The sequence below is a fragment of the Diprion similis genome, chromosome 8 (assembly GCF_021155765.1).
Source record: "Diprion similis isolate iyDipSimi1 chromosome 8, iyDipSimi1.1, whole genome shotgun sequence".
NCBI classification, from domain to species: domain Eukaryota; kingdom Metazoa; phylum Arthropoda; class Insecta; order Hymenoptera; family Diprionidae; genus Diprion; species Diprion similis.
The window spans coordinates 13009644-13026060 of record NC_060112.1 but is presented as its reverse complement, the minus strand read 5'-3'; the positions used below and the strand labels follow the sequence as shown (position 1 = coordinate 13026060).

Genomic DNA, 16417 nt, shown 5'->3' with positions numbered 1-16417 from the left:
CCCAATGTACACTTTGTTTCGACAAAAAGAAATACGTATCCAAGTCATTGTTCTCACGCTAGAGAATCGCATGCACGGATTCACGGCACTGAAACAAAAGTTACAAAAACTGAAAGAATATCCAGCAAAGGTATTTGCACAAACGATGGTGAACACGAATGAGGCAACGTTGCTAGTATGTACTAGACATGAATATGGGCAATTCGAATGATAAAAACTGGGGTATCAGCAAGTTTGTAATTACAGGATTTAAAATTGTTAAACTCGAGTGTTTTTCGTTGGATTTTAATGTTTTTCGGGTCATTTCTCAACACCGTTATCTCCAGAGTACACAAAACTAGATGTTTTTTCAGCAATTACATTTGTCCGTCACTACACTGTATAATCTTGTGAAATTTTTTGAATATTTTTCAATGAATTTAAGGGAGTCTGTTCCGTGAGCAAAATGAGCCTAAAAACATTAAGATACACTCCGTTCAATCGTTTCGCACGTTCTATATGTATACAAAACCGTTTTTTACCCGTATGATTAGCTTCCGTGCTATTCGAATTTCCTCATATTCACGTACATCACACACCAGCAATGTAATTTCATTTCTATATACCTACTCACCAACACCGTCTTAAATAACAATCTTGAAGTTTTTTTAGCGTTTTTGTCTCCCCCTCTAAGACCCAAAAGAAAAAAAATCCCTGATTCCGTTTGTTACAGGAAGCTCAGTTCCCGTTCCTGCGGACGGTGACGGTCCCAGCAGCGTCGGTCCGTTGGGTCCGGTCGCTCCTCTGATGACTCGAGGAGGAGGTGCAACGGTTCGACGAGGTCCTGGAAGGCCGCGCCTGAGGCCAACGGGTCCCGGAAACCAGGGGTACCGGGGTCACGCGAGTCATCACCACGGTAAGAGGGCCCAAAGGCCTCTCCCAGTACCTCTTCGCTCGCACCAGCTCGCGGCGTTACCCCCTCGGACCTCGGCGCCATCCTCGTCGCAAACACCGACCTCCTCGGAGACCCGGCCTTTCGGGTTCTACACGCAACACCAGCAGACTCCACCACGTGGCTCATAGACCCCAAGTCGAACCCCGCCGTCTCTAATAAGGATGCGATGGCTTCCGCGCCGTTGAGTGATTGAGTTTGACTGATTGAGACATTCGCTGCGGTGGAGAGAGCCGACTCAGTCTCTGCATATTGTATCTTCCTCGGCTCTCTGCTTAAAAGTCAACGGGATCTCGTAGGAAGAATCGACTACGATTCGCTCTTAGGGGACTTAAAAAATTAACTAATAAGATTAAGATGTGTAGATAATCACGTTGTTCGAGGTTTAAATCTCTCTTTAAGAACGCAATCACTTTAGATGAAGACGATGAGCGAAAAAAGCTGCGAGTGAGAGAATTACGCGTGTCGATATGTTTCAGTTTTAGAAAAGGACAGAAAATCGAAACGTGTAGAATTCGGATATATCAAAAATTGTCTCAGTTGGGTTCCATTTCAAAATATCTTTTTTTTTGTTCTTCTGGAATTTTCGGCATGATGAAAAAAAAAAAAAAAAAAAAACGACTCGGGTGTGAACGCGGTAACGTCTTCGAACGAAGTCGTGTGTGTTCGTTTAATTTGAGTCGTTGGCATAATATACTCGGGCAATCTGCAATTATAGTCGTGCAGCCCGTGACTGAGCGGGCTTCTTGCTCTCTGGATCACTTGTCCGGGTTATCCCTACGCTTTCTCAATTTCCTTATTGACGATATTTATAAAGGAATTGTGTTTAATTGAATTCCAACGGCGTTACTTTTGATTCAATAAATTGTTAAATACTGAATTTTTGGAAAGGAAAAGATCGGTGGAGTTGTACTTTCAGTTTAATAGGTTATCATCATTTTTTTTTTACCCGTTTGTGAGATTCAGATTTACTTTATTTAGTAGGAACGGATTAGTTTCAGTAGATAAATTGAGTACTTTGATATTTCTTATCATGCAAGGACGTTGGAATGTGACTTTCATGAAATTATATTTGTATAAAATAATGCGGTAATTTATTATGAACAAATAAACAAAGTAATACACAGATATATATTATGATTACATTATAATACGAACGAATCTGCGCTTCATTCTGCCGCCGGATGTTCCCCCTTACAGGTGTGCCGAATCCTGTTTAATACCGGAAACTTGAAACGGTTTTAAAGGATTTAACAGATTCATCGTATATCTGTACACTTACAAATTGTATATTTGTTTATCGCTAAAATGAAAGCACAAAACCATATGCTTAATCCTTGGGGCGAGTGTTCCGAAAATAAATACGACGCTTCAAAACCGCTCGACACCGAGATTCGTGACGACAAGCATAACACTTCGCACACCTGATTCATCTTCTCATATATCCTACGATTTCCTGTTGCACAGCTGAAAAACCCAAGATGATGAAAAATCGAAACATTTTGAGCACCCACTCGTGGAAACGTATTGCGAGAAGCGATCCGAGACGGGAATATAGAGGAAAAACGATTTCGACACGTTTATATTGCATAAACTATCTGGCTGGATAAACACAATCTGGTAAGTACATATCTGTCTTATATATATATATATTGCATTTAAGAATATTGGGTAAAATTCATTCGTGCAGTGTGAGATGTATCAAGTACATCGTGTGAGTACGAGTGGGAAAAAGTATCGTTACTTTCCTCTCTAAACATTTTCCAACCACTGCCTACAAGGCTCTTTCGTATTTACCTAATTGCTTGAGAAAACTCGAGGGTGGTGGAATTAGTCTTGGAGTCAGGTTTCGTGTACTTTAAGTTCCCTACTTTAAACAAAGTGGCTGTAATCCCACCCGTCTCTCGAGTCTACTTGGGGGCAGCTACGAAACTTTTTATCCCTCAATAAAAACTTAGGCGTTTTAAGGAACAGTTCGTTCGACAAGGGCAATCGTGTCAACAATTAGAACGACACTTCTAACAATAAGTACGAGCAAGATGGTCTTGATCGGTATGTCGTACGTGACTCGAACAGAACAGTTATTAGCATTAAATCGAACCGTTATACCGAGGTTTCCGGATTCCTGTTTTCCACCCGAGTAATAATGATGTGATAAATTGCAGTGCAGCAGTGCAGCAGTGCTTGCAAAGGGTCCTCTCGACGCGCCTCCATTGTCCCGTGTCCACCCATTGAACCTGCGCCCACGCGACGTGCACGGAATATACTGACAAACGCAATAGGTGCAGGGCACACGCCTCTCCTGCACCCTCGCCCTGCGCTTCGCCCTCTCCGCCAAATTATACCCTGCTCTCTTTGCATTATATGCTATTCCTTTTATCAAGAGCACGTTTACAAAGTGGCATAAAATTGCATGCCGTTTAAAATGCTGAAAGAGAATTGCGTTTTTATACCCTTTAAACTTTCAACATCCTCTCATAAATGTCTTACTGCTCTATGTACGGGAATATAAGGGTACTTTTAGTAGCCGCGATCAACTCCATTGCGAACGATTAGTCGGTGGTTGTGCTTTCAAATCGACGTGGAAGAGTTCTATTCGTCCGATTCGAGATATTCGAACGAGTTCTTCTTCCTTCTTTTAATCCATTGACCAAGTGGTTATAACGTGATATTTCATATTACAGTACATCCTTGGCGTTGGGTTCGTTGGTAAGCAGAAACGGGGAAATAATATTATCTGTAGGGATTTAACGCGTACGTAATCGTACATCTATTTGCAATTATTTAATTAAAACTGGAGTCGACACCTATCCGTTAATTGCTATACCTCACGCGATGTGTCACCGGGGTCAATATAGTGATCGAACCGGATAAAAAATGTCTTACGTCACAAATAAAGTTTTGAATTGTACAACATTTACAAGCCATTAATGATTGATGGATTTAAACGACTTCTTTGTTCACGTGAAAAAGTATCTGGTACGATCAAACCGTCGGCGAAATATCACGCAGCTTGTTGTGATCGTGCAAAATTTACTTTGCAATTGTCATCATCAATGATTCTTGGTGCATCAACTCGAGCTTTCAGTAAATTTTTGTACACACAAGTTCAATCCTCTTGTCTTCACAATTTTAAGTACCGTTCGAAACGGACGTAGATGGGTAGATATTTGAATTCATTCCCAATTTGTCTTGACATCAATCCTCGCGTTACTGTATTTTAATTATAATCCACTGATTTTTAATTTTGATTATAAATGCAATCTACGACTCCGTTGATTGACAAAAGTGGAAGAAGCGTACACGGTAGATTCTATGATTGGGACCAAGCTAGTCATAAATATATTCACAATTATTTCTACTTACGCATCGTCTGCTTATAGAATGTTTACTATGTACTAGAAAGTCATTGTCGGAATTAATTTACGGCGATTATTAAATTCCAACAGAAAATGGCCCTGGCATTTTGCAGATAAATACATTTCATCGTAGGTGCGAGTACAACCGGGAGACCTTGCAGCGGTGTGAAAATAATAAATCAGAATTGTTACTGTCCGAGGAAGGACGGGAAGAAGACATGACAGTTTCTGCAGAGAAAAGTGAAATACCACTACTCGAGGACTACATCCGCCTGAACAAGATTAATCTCTCGATTCTAGGTCTCTGGCCACTGCCCGACGGTGCACCAAAATGGCGACAGGCTCTGCAATTCTTTCAGAACATCGTAGTTTTCATTTTGTTTTCTATGCTTTATTTCCCCGCAATCGTTGACCTCTACATGTACAAAGGAGACATCCAAATGAATGCTGATAATTTGTGTACCACTATGACGATGTGCGCTGTTATTACGTACATACCGTACTTCGCGCTCAGGAGGAAAACCCTGAAGGTATTATGGCAGGGAAATTTACGGCAGTGGAGGAATAAAGTACTTGGAAATCGGTGTTTCAAGGTGATTCTACGGGCGATGGAGTCGAATTGGAACCGTTCTATGGATCTAACGGCGCCGAAAATTCATCGAGATATTCTTTTACGAGCTGTTAAGTTTTCCAAGACATTCACCAGGTGGTATAGCTTTACCATATACGTGACCTGTTCGCTATACATGTTCAGTCCACTCGTCATTCCCGCGGTCTCGCAGACTGAGACTGTGAGAAGACAGCCACTACGCGCTTGGTATCCCATTAACCAGACCTCGGAAGTCATCTACACAGTAATTTATGTGTCGCAGGTAAATCCGAAGCTATGGCCAGGTATTCATTTTAAATTTAATCCGACCGAATGGATGAAAAATAAATTTTCCGGTCGGCGTAGGTCGTCGGTGGAGCGATTTCCAGTATAGGAAGCGTTTCGGTAGACGGTCTCTTCCTCGTGATGATGCGTCTATTTTGCGCTCAGCTACGTATTTTTCAATACGAACTGACAACGCTCGGCACTTCGACGACTAATTGCAAATCAAACTCTTCTACCACTCATTTACGTATGAATACAACTACGAGCGACGTTGAGCTTCTCCAAAGGATGAAAAATATCATCGAGGACCATCAATCACACATTCAGTGAGCCGTCATCATTTTGTGTCACAGTGTTTTCACACACGTAGCTGTATACTTGAACTTTGAGGACGAAGAGTACCAAAACATGAAAATTTGACTTAGCAAATGCACATTACACTTACAGGATTTGTAGGTCCTTATGTCATACACATGTTGCATATGTCACATTCCTAATTCTTTCGCTCACAATCCGTAGTCAGCACTATAAACCGTTATAATGACATTGCGACTTAGCTGCGAATGTGACACGCTTAAGACTCGAGAAGTGCACTTATCATACCAATGCAGGGAATTTATAAGCTGACATTGATACACGTATTATTTCCAGAAACGCTGACAATATTAGATCTCTTTACAACGTGGTATGTCTCGTGCAGCTGGTCGTAAGCAACGTCGTCATCTGCGTGATTGGATTCCAGCTGATCTTCGTGAGTTGATTACCACCAAAATTACCTTCTTCTACACTATTCCTCATTCACTTAATCGTATAAAATACATATACATGTATGATATGCATCTAACGTGATGGCTGAAGTGAATTTTCTCTAAACTACTGTGCAACCTGCGTTTCGTTTTGGTATTTCTTCCGATATACCTATAAAAAAAATAACCTGTTGAACGTCCGTACATTGCGTGACGGTAATTACGTGTACCAAAATCACAGAGATTGTGGTGAGAATTACTTATCATTATACGTTGAAGTTGCGTTCACGAATGTTCTTCAACTCGTTGGATAAGAAAAAATGCTGTAGGAATTGCCGTCGCGCATGTAAATCCAATGGATTATTTTTTCTTCTCGATATAGGTTCATTTCAGGGTGCTGCAGGGTGTTTTATGTGAATTAATCACTACGTAGTTCAAATTGGACGTGGTATTCGAACTCCGCAAGAGAGACGGAAGCTCCTCGATCGACCAGTATTCAGGTTACAGATTTCCGAGACTATATTCGAGACGCAGCCGTCGGGAATTATACAGGATCAAATTTAACGCTATTTAACGCAACGTCAGTCCCACGCACGCACACGCGTATCCTGCACACGCCACACGGCACTCCCAATGGAATATTTACGACCCTGGCAGTGTTTTCAACAGCTTAATAATCCCGTCGATCATCACGTAGGGTTGTTGCCGTTACAGGGCGGCGGCGGCCGGCGTCGAGACGCCCCCTGAACCACTGACGCCGGCAGTTCGTTGCAGAGGCGAGACGTGCGTCGGATACGTTGGGAAATTTCACACCTAATCAAAAAGCGACCGCGGCGCCGTTTTCTGTACGTGCTGTTTCATCCTGCAGCGTCGTCGCTTTGTGTTATATGTGCTGCGTAATTGTATAATACCTACCTTGTTTTTTTTTTTTTTTTCTTTTTGTTTTTTTTTTACACAGATGCGTACGTCGTCTGCAGCGATTTTGCCGTTACTAAGCTGATTCCATATTAATCAAATCACACGGTACACGCTCTTGTCTACGCGTATACGAGTATTATTCACCGACACGCACATATTATGCTGAACCGTTACCGCAGCTGCCGTGCCTGCAACGAAACCGCGGGCGGTTCTCGAAAAGTCCTTTTTCCTTTTTTTTTCTACGTATTTTCTAATGTCCGCGATGACACCGCCGCAGAAAACTCCGCCTAATATGGAAAGGGTTCCTAATTTGGGAAGCTGCGATACAGCTGCAACGCATTACCATATATCATGAAATTGCCAATTAGTAAAACCTGCCACTCACGATGTAATACGCAATGGAAAAGCTGCAGCGATACTTGTACAATCGAAATTTCCGGTCTGATTAATTTATTCAATAGGCACGCAGACAATGAAATTTTTTCTCACACCTTCGTTATGAAACCTGCAATTCTCATACTTCTCTGTTTCTCTCCGGTTCTCGCGTCATCGAAAACCCAAAATGCAGTACCTGGACTCCCGGGGATTGGACTTGGTGAAATACGTGATGTACATTCAGGCCGTCCTCCTGCAAATTTATATCTACTGTTCGCTGGGGGATGATCTTATGACCGAGGTGAGTTAGTCTATAAATCACTGCATAATTGACCTGCCATATCACAGGTATTTTGTCAGTCAATCAAATGTGCAATTCGCATCCGGTTCAAACCGTTCTGTCGTTAAAATTGCGACCTCTTCTTGTCGTCTGAAATCAATCCATTTTACTGCTAGTGAAAATCGTTATCGTTCGTATCAGATGTCACCTGAGTCCTGGAAATCACGTGATGGAGAGTGATATTCGTTTGATATTGCAAGTCGGAAGGACAGTAATGTAATTCTTAAACTAGCTTTTTTTTTAGTATTGTTAATTTTTTTCTACTACTTTTGGTCAATTTTTAAATTATCTTCTACGTGTTTCTTTACATTTTCCAAAATTGATTAATACTCATCTATCCTGTCATCAAACTTCTTCGCAACGTCGACCGAACATAGTACAAATCCGAATCCCAATCCTCGGTCTAATCGGTAAGCATTCTTACACAACTCATCCTCGCACGTTAACGATTCAAGATCTGCATCATTGCCCGGAAAGATCTGATCGCGCGTTGCTCGTCACTTTAGCGTGGTGACGTCAGCGACGATCCGAACCCTGAGCACCTGCCGCAACGTTATTTTCCGAACCTCAATTTCTCTGGCCGATTCATGCGTTAGGTAGGGCCAAAAAAACAGCGTTGAAATTAGGCAGATACGTCGCAGGTATCGTTGCCAGTGTCTGTCTGGTACAATAGCAATGGAATGAAGTGTACGCGTGTGGCACCGTTAAAGCTGTAGTAATTCCGACGGATCTCTGTTTGGAATTTTCAATTTCAACACCGATTAATTTCTCCACTTGTAACTTGTATATCTATATGATTAAATGCGAATCGGCACTCGGACGGACATGTCGAGAGATTTATACGGTACTCCGTGAATTTATATGTACACGATTATAGATGAGCATTTACCGGACCATGTAACCAGCAGCGGTACCAGGTAGAAATTGCTATATGATGAGCAACAGAAACGTGTGACCTATTCCCTCCGCGTCTTCGTATTTGCGTATCTAACCACCGACGTACCTTATGACGTAGACTCCCGTTGCAGTTGGAGGCTTACAGGTGTTCCATCCTCGGCTAGCTCACCTTACACACCGCATATCGTCGAGGAGGTTCGGTTTGCGTGATCACAGTCTCACGATGCGTATATACGAGACGAAGATCGGTGAAATCGTTTGCGGTAGATAAACAGCTTGTCGGAAAATCTGATAGTTTAATTGCAGTGGCGTAACATCGTGGTCAGTCTTATTATAAGCGTACCGTCATCTCTTTCCTCTTACACTCGGAGAGATACAAATACCAAGTAGATGCACGTATGCCTTATAGCTTTGGATATACGTGTACGTATGTTCAGTAATTACACGAGCTATTTTAATCATATGAAAAGAAAATCACCGCCACGAATCGGGTATATAATAGAAGGATAGAAGGGAGAGCGAGTATATTTTATATTGATATTATCAATATCTAACGAACTTTGGTCCATTCCGATCTTGGCACTCGGGAAGTCCGTGTATCGTGGCAATTTGTTCATAGCCAGCAATATCGTGTCGGTAATTTAAGTAACGGTCTCGTCTTTGCGAGGATCATTACTCCGCCATTGTTACGAAATTTTTATAACTTGTGGATATTGAGCAAAAATAAATTCTTGTTCCTTTTCTTTTATTTTTTATTTTTTCATTCTTATTCGTAGCGTGCAGGTATTTCTCGACAGAAAATCAACTGACCACTTCAAGAAGAACAATCCGATCACTTTGAGGATAACTCGAGAATCCGCGATGGCTTGGCGCGAGTTTGAACCGAGAAAACCGTCGGTCGATTAGCGAAAATTAATGTCCGTAGCCTTCGGTGTCGGTGCAGCACCTTCGCCATGCAACGCGGTGCTGAATTAATGTATTTCATCCGCCTGCTTCGACTCGCGTTACACCGCTTTATCACCTTTCGATTGCGGATTTCTTAGCTCGTTAATTATGACCTCCTTGCACAGTCTATTACCGACGATGACACGCCGGGCATTCGATCGCTTCGATTGCATCCACGAGTGAGTAACAGACGGGATGAGTTACCTGCGCGGCCATGAGAGCTGGAGATATCAGTTTAAGCTCAAGCCAAGGCTCGCGCCGTGCCATTTAATTAACCCGACATTAAGACTAAGACTAAGCAGGTATTCTAGCCTCTCGGAGCTTCGGGGACATTACTTCTCCGGTATCCTATTAGGACAGTCAGGCACTCTGCACAAACGATATTTATGTATCAGCCTCCGTGCGTACCGTGATCGGTTTACAAGTGGCAGTCGTGCTGAATGATCATTCCAGCTTACCGAATAGGTATAAACATCGCGATGCGAGAATAATGGCCTCTACATGCAGTATCCTTATACTTTATTCCGCGATTAAAGTTTATTACTTTTAAGCCGTAGGGGCACCTCTCTGTCTGTACAATAACACACGACTATATATATACAAAACCCTTTATCCTCGGTCATTGCCGTTTCGTTTGTGTCAAATGAAATTCGTGGGTACCTTCTTGTTTTTTTTTGTTTTTTTTTTTTGTCTACCTTGCACGTAATCTCGGTGTAGGATACTTTGAACCGATCGTTTATTATATTATACCAACTACGGTTTATTTAACGACGATATTTTCCTCCGTCGTCGCGGTGAATATCGTATTAAAGTTTTCAAGTATTGGTACCGGTAACAACGGTGTCACGTTCATTGCACGTCTTCACGCGTCTCGCAGAGACACGCCACTGCGCAGGGCTTTGTAATTACGCTTTTACCCTGCAGGAAATTCGACGGTTTTCAACCAACGTGGTCGCACTACACGTCCTCGTTACGATTATCACTGTCATTTCTCACTTCTTGAGGATGTTACGAGTCCGTCGCGACGCACGCCCTAACACACCAACGAATTGCCGACGGTTCCACTCTATGAACCTCCGCAATCATTACCGTCGTCAAAATTCTCAAAGTCCGGAGGACGTCGCGACGCCTGTCCGTGCCGTAGGCGTTGGTTTTTTCCAGTTTTTGGTACGGGGTCTCATTGGAGACCGGATGCAGTCGAATCACCGTTCGAATTCACCGGCGAACCGCGTCGCACGATCCTCGTTGCTCGTAATTATATATACGCTTACTGTAATGTTTCATTCCCTCTAATTGTTTGTAATTACGCAACTACTCTGCCGTCACGATTATTCGTCGCTGTATGCTGGTTGTTTGCGTGTTTCTTTTTTCATTCTCTTATTTAAATAATATACGCGATGCTGCCCGTTATAGTGTCGTACGCACGCGACAAAGATCACGGCCGAAACTGTGCCGCTTGTTGCGCCTGGCTGTGAAAAATTAATATAATAAATTATACCGCTTATGCTCACGTTGATTGCACCGAAAATAGTACTCTTGGCTGAGTTTATTCCCGCATTTTCGTACCTTCTAAATTCACGTAGTTTCATAACGCCTTGGAGTTGAAATTCCATGTGTACTAAAGCTCGAGCTGTATTCTTTTATTTTTAATACTTCGTGTATAAAATTGATTTGAAAACTGTACTCCTCGTACTGCAGCTCATATTGTTTTGTTTCGTGATTTTTCAACAACGTTCATAGATAAAAAAAAATTTATTTATGCGTTCCTCAGCTCATTTATTAGTACTTTCGCATTTAAATAACGGAACAAATTTTATACAGTATTTTTAAACACTTTTGCAGTTTGGAAAAAATCACATACTGGTCTAATTTTTGTGTCATAAAAAAAAATTCTAAAGGTTAGATTTACTCGGTGATTTTTTTTTTTTTTGTCGTGGGGAAAAATTGGCGCGATTGTTTCTTGTACATACATGTCACTGACAGTCAGGGAGTTAATACAAATTATCATACATTTTCATGTCATGAATATTTATACGGAGATTAACAAGATAATGCGAAAAGCTTTTCAATTATGGTTTAGACAAGTTTTTCAACAGTACAGCACTCGAAAAAATTTTCTCGTGAAACTTTAATGTTGAAAAGTACGATTTACATCCTTCAATCAGCCTCGAAGTAGCTTTGATAAAAAAAGTGCTCTTCAAAAATGAAATTCGAACATTTTCCGTGGCTTTCCAAAATCCTTTGCGATTCTTTTGTAGAGCGCGTTTTAAATGTATCAATTTGACAGCGCAATATCTTATCACAAAGACATATTAAAAACCGTGTGTTTCCCAAGATGGAAACTCCAATAACTCGGATGGTTTGAATTGATAGCGAGATGCAAAGAAAGTATTTTTTCTCCATTAGGTTTCTCTTAGTTAGAAATTTTCTCATTACTGCAGATTTAAATCAACTCAAAACTATGAAAAAAAAAAAAAAAAAAACGTCGTGAAAAATTATACCACCGATTTAAAAATTTTCTCTTCCATCGTACAACAGTTCACCAACCGGTATATTCGCCTTTGTTGATTTTCACATATTTTATTCACTGCAGCTCTTCGGGGTTGAATTTTCTCCGTCGTAGAACGTTTGGAGAACCGTTAGGAAAGTTCCACCCTGTATATCGTAGTTCTTCGAGAGCGCTGCAGTAACGATCGACCGAGTTCCCTGCGTCGGAGAAAAACAACTTGAACGTGAAAGGTGGTGGTGTGGGAGTCGGAGGGGGAGGGGGAGGGGGAGGGGGATGCAAGTGGGTGGTGGAAGAGAGGTGATTAGAGGATCGAAACGATAGGAAACGCGACGATTCCCCAATTACGCCAATTACAATTATATAGAGAGTCATGTGCGGCGACGTCGACGGGAAAGCAGAAGGGCCGTGTGTCGTGTGCGTAAAGCGTGCAGAATGGCACCCCGCCCACGTTTCCCTCCCTCCATATTATTTCTCTCTCTCTCTCTCTCTCTTTCTCTCTCGCCACCCTCGCCCCCTTGTTCCAGATTCACACTCGCCCATTGTTCAATTACTTGATCGTTGCTTCCCGACGAAGTACCGGAGTGTGGATTGCAGTCTGTCTCTGATATATGCCTACGGAAATGCGTGATCTTTACCCTTAGGGACAAATTTCATCCTTCTGTACGTTCCTGTACGTTTTATGGAAATTCCTAGCCGATATTCTCTTAAATTTTTACACGCGATGAGCACATGTGATGTATGTTAGGTGCTTTTAGACCGTTATAATATGTGTAAATTTTTTTCATTTCCCGCGCTAAAATTGGGGCAATTTGTTTGAAACTATTTTTCCTTTTATATCTTGTACGGTCTCGAATGATTTTCACGCGATTCATTGACTGACTTTTTTCTCCCACCGGCAAACCTCGTCGACTTATGTAACGAACATTGGCTTACAGTATCGGGTAGAATAATAACCGCGTATTTTCGCTGTCAGTCGTCTGTGACGAATTGGGTGACGATCAGATGTCGAAATAGAAGAGAGATCGTTATAGAGGATTGTCTGAAGCTAGAACGAAATTCATGAACGATCGAACGATGGTCTGCTCGCTGCGCGGCATTAATCCTTAAATGTGCCGACAGCATTTTGCTTTTGTCTGTATTTACGTAATATACTAAAAGGAAAGATCAATGTCCTTCCAGACACGCGATGAGGAACGGAAGGAAATAATATACTCTTTCCAGACACCCGGTAGATCGGAGAAAACCGTGTTCGTTGCCGGGTTCGAGGTGCCGAGTGAAAATCGTAAGTGGCTGCGATAGGTATTGCAAACTCCGGGCATTTTCCTCGTCGCGTTTCTTCCTTGATCGCGAATGTCCTGCGATGGCATCCTGCCGACCTTCTTGCGGACCTCGTCACGCACGCGATGGTAAATAATATCCATACCTCAGGTACGTTGGACGTTAAGGGTTTTATGTGAGCTTCACGATGCAGGTACCCACCAAGTTTCCCACCTCGAGAAATGGCTTTAGTTCATTTCAAACATGCAACGCTGTTTTTTGGCTCTTCCGGCAAACTGTTATAGTTATACCGGCGCGCAGAGGTTCAGTTCATTTGTAAAAAATCTTCGATCCTTTCGTAATTTTGAAGAAACAGGAAAGAACCAAGGTGTTGAATTGCTCCTAAGAAACGGTTTTACTCGTAATGCCTTCTCTTCATTCGTTAACCTTTTTTATATTTTTTTTCGAAAAGATGAAAGCAGAAGTGCGAGGTAAAAACGCCCTTCGGACACCTGTAGCCACAGGTGAATACCTCGCTTGTGAATACTTGCATATTGCCGAACGTTTTTATGTTTTTGAGATAAAAAGTGGGACCAAAATTCAACGGGTTTTAAGAATTTACTAGAAACTGGAACAGGACAAAAATTTCGCCACTCTTATTGTAAGTTTAGTTTTTAAACCCGAGAAATTTCATTCCATCTCAGTGTGCAAGTTATGCGAATAATGATTTGATTCATTCATTATCGAAATATCTTTCACTTCGGTTTTACTCGGACGCGTGTATTACCCACACACATACGAATTCTTGACAATGCAATGCTATCCCAGTCGAATCAACTTTCTACAGCAATTCAATTGCCTCAATGAAATCCACAAGTATAACTGGAAAAGAAATTCCACTACAGAACGCGGTTAATTGAAATGAATTCGAACGTGACGAACTGCACGAGATTTTTCTGCATCGCATTATTCTACTGCAGAAATGCATCGGGATCATACAGCGCGCGATATATCGCAACCGAATTATTATGTAAAATACCAATGAAATCGCGAACAACCTCGTGTCCGTATCAGCACCTACGATTCCCTCGTTCCGATTATCACTGCAATTTAATCTTCTGGCTATTCGGATTGCCAATCGCGTGTGTACAGAGCACCAGGGTTGGACAGGCTGCCTACGATTGTCCTTGGACGAATTACCCAGCCTCCGTGAAGGGCTGCCTCCTGGTGATGACCATGCGCTCCCAGCAACCGCTCCTCATCACTGCTGGGAACCTCTACATCATGTCGATGGAGAATTTCGCCGCGGTAAGTGCCTTTCTTCGTGACGGTACGTCACAACTTCATCTTGTCGAAGTTTAGGGGATGCTTCCGGTAGTCAGATTCGATATATATCTGGTCGAAGGAGCCGCGTGTTCCGGTTTGGAATAGTTAAAATCCGATTTCTCACGTTTCGACTGTTCGGGTCCCACACTTCGGTTCTTGCCACTTGCACTAAATGATCCGACGGAAGTAGACGTTATAATACTCGCGGTAGGCGTGCCTTGCACCGCCATTCGTTCCATGCAGTCATCGTAGGTGTCTTATACGCTATCACACGTGTACCTACGGGGCCGTAGAAATTAAGGTCTTACATTGCATTCAGATTGCAGTGTGGAACAATACCTGATATTCTTTGCGCTATTGCAGATTCTCAAGACTTCGCTTTCCTACTTGTCGGTGCTTCGTGCGATGTGCGACGACGGCCTCTCGGATTGATATTAAATACGAAGCAAACGTCTCTCAGCGATGCCGATATTTTGCTACTCTTGATAACTGACCTGAGCTTACAAGTATAATACTTTGGAATTTCATTCTGTACTGTCATCGGTAGTTTAACGCATCGATATACGTCGATTGCACACATCGGTATTGAAAATCTTATATAGGGTGCATTCGAATATTGCAATGATTTATCAATATCGAGTTATAAGTTCAGACTGAAGAGAAAAGTTCTGTAAAAGCGATGAAAGTTGTTTTAAAATTTTTCAGCGAAATGTTCCAGTCAATTCATCGTCGTGTTCTGCGTAAGTACAATTACTTTGGCTTGTGAAATTTAATAATAGTTATATGCTCGATGTGTGGACAGGATGGGATTTGCTGTGAAATTAGGGGAAATAATATATTAGTTTGATGTGTATATAAGTCTAGATTGAACTGCGGTTTCGTAGAATAAAATTTTTGAGCAATTAAGAAATGGTATGTTGTTATTTTATTGAGATTTGAAGTTTTGGAAAATTCTTCTTCACAGATTGCAAATAACTATTGATATACACGGATTGAAAGTTGAAATGAAATTTGATAAAAGGGTGTCTCAATTTCCTTAAATACTGGGAATAACTTGAAGTCGTAATCCAACCTTTCCTCAACGCGGGTGTGTTTATAAGGAAAAATGTTTCGAGTCAACGTTCGCGACGCTCGTTGAATAACGCAGGAGTCTTTATTTCCAAATAGTGTGGATGACGTAGTCGGCTTTGGATTCTTTTACCCAATTCCCACCGTTACGTGCCGAGTTACGTGCTCTGCAGGGAACGATGACAGAGCGAGAGAATGAGAAGAAACAGAACGAGGCGAACCGAGGTGAAAGAGAGAGGGAGGGGGAGAAAAGGAGAAAAAGAGAGAGAGAGAGGGAGTCACCAGGAACACGTATCACCCGGTCGTTACCAATTTCGCAATTCGTATGCGCGACACGCACGATTTTTAAAATCAAGTCAAAGACTTGCCTTTCCGCTCCCGGTTTCATCTTCAGTATTCTCGTGGGAGAAACCTAAAATTTCTCTACATCCGATCGATTCGAAAGTTGAACCAAATTATAATATGTATAAATGATAATAATAATTACTTGCATACCCGCCATACCCCTTCGGTTATATCCTATCCTATCCTGTCCGGGGAGAGGGAACGATGGATTAGTAACTATCCTTATGCGTCATTATTAATTCTTTACAGAAACGACATGAATTTACATAATCAGATATTTTGCACACAAAATTTTTTTTTTTATTTTGGTTTTGGTTTTGTTATGCGTTTATCCTGGATCATCGAGACGCCGATTATTTGCATACTTTGAAAAAAGGACTTTGCAACCTCGGGTCGCTTTAGGAAAATTCAAAACGATGCTTCTTTATACGTTTGAAATAGAGTGACGTTGCGCTAAGGCAGAATCAAGAAAGAAGTCAGTAAAACCATCAAGATTTCTACTATTATCGTAATTTTGACAAATAACT

The 16417-nt window shown here is 41.8% G+C and overlaps 2 protein-coding genes across 5 annotated transcripts in view; both read left to right on the top strand.

The window, feature by feature from the left end:
• Positions 1-14568, top strand: part of LOC124409869 (chromatin-remodeling ATPase INO80) — a 48950-nt gene extending 34382 nt beyond the window's left edge. For 3 of the 4 annotated variants that reach the window (XM_046887783.1, XM_046887784.1, XM_046887785.1), the window contains one exon: positions 713-1742. In XM_046887783.1, the coding sequence (XP_046743739.1) occupies positions 713-1062 (350 nt within the window). In that variant the 3' untranslated portion in view covers positions 1063-1742. Of the gene's footprint in view, positions 1-712; positions 1743-14556 lie in introns of those variants that run through there. The other variant, XR_006929548.1, reaches the window with a different exon arrangement.
• On the top strand, positions 4420-15371 carry LOC124409870 (odorant receptor 13a-like). The gene is made up of 7 exons (XM_046887787.1): positions 4420-4820; positions 4884-5162; positions 5246-5490; positions 5816-5915; positions 7397-7504; positions 14304-14459; positions 14841-15371. Exons 1-7 carry the CDS (start codon positions 4509-4511, stop codon positions 14907-14909), a joined length of 1269 nt encoding a protein of 422 aa, XP_046743743.1. The 5' UTR covers positions 4420-4508; the 3' UTR covers positions 14910-15371.
• The last annotated feature ends 1046 nt before the right edge of the window (positions 15372-16417 follow it).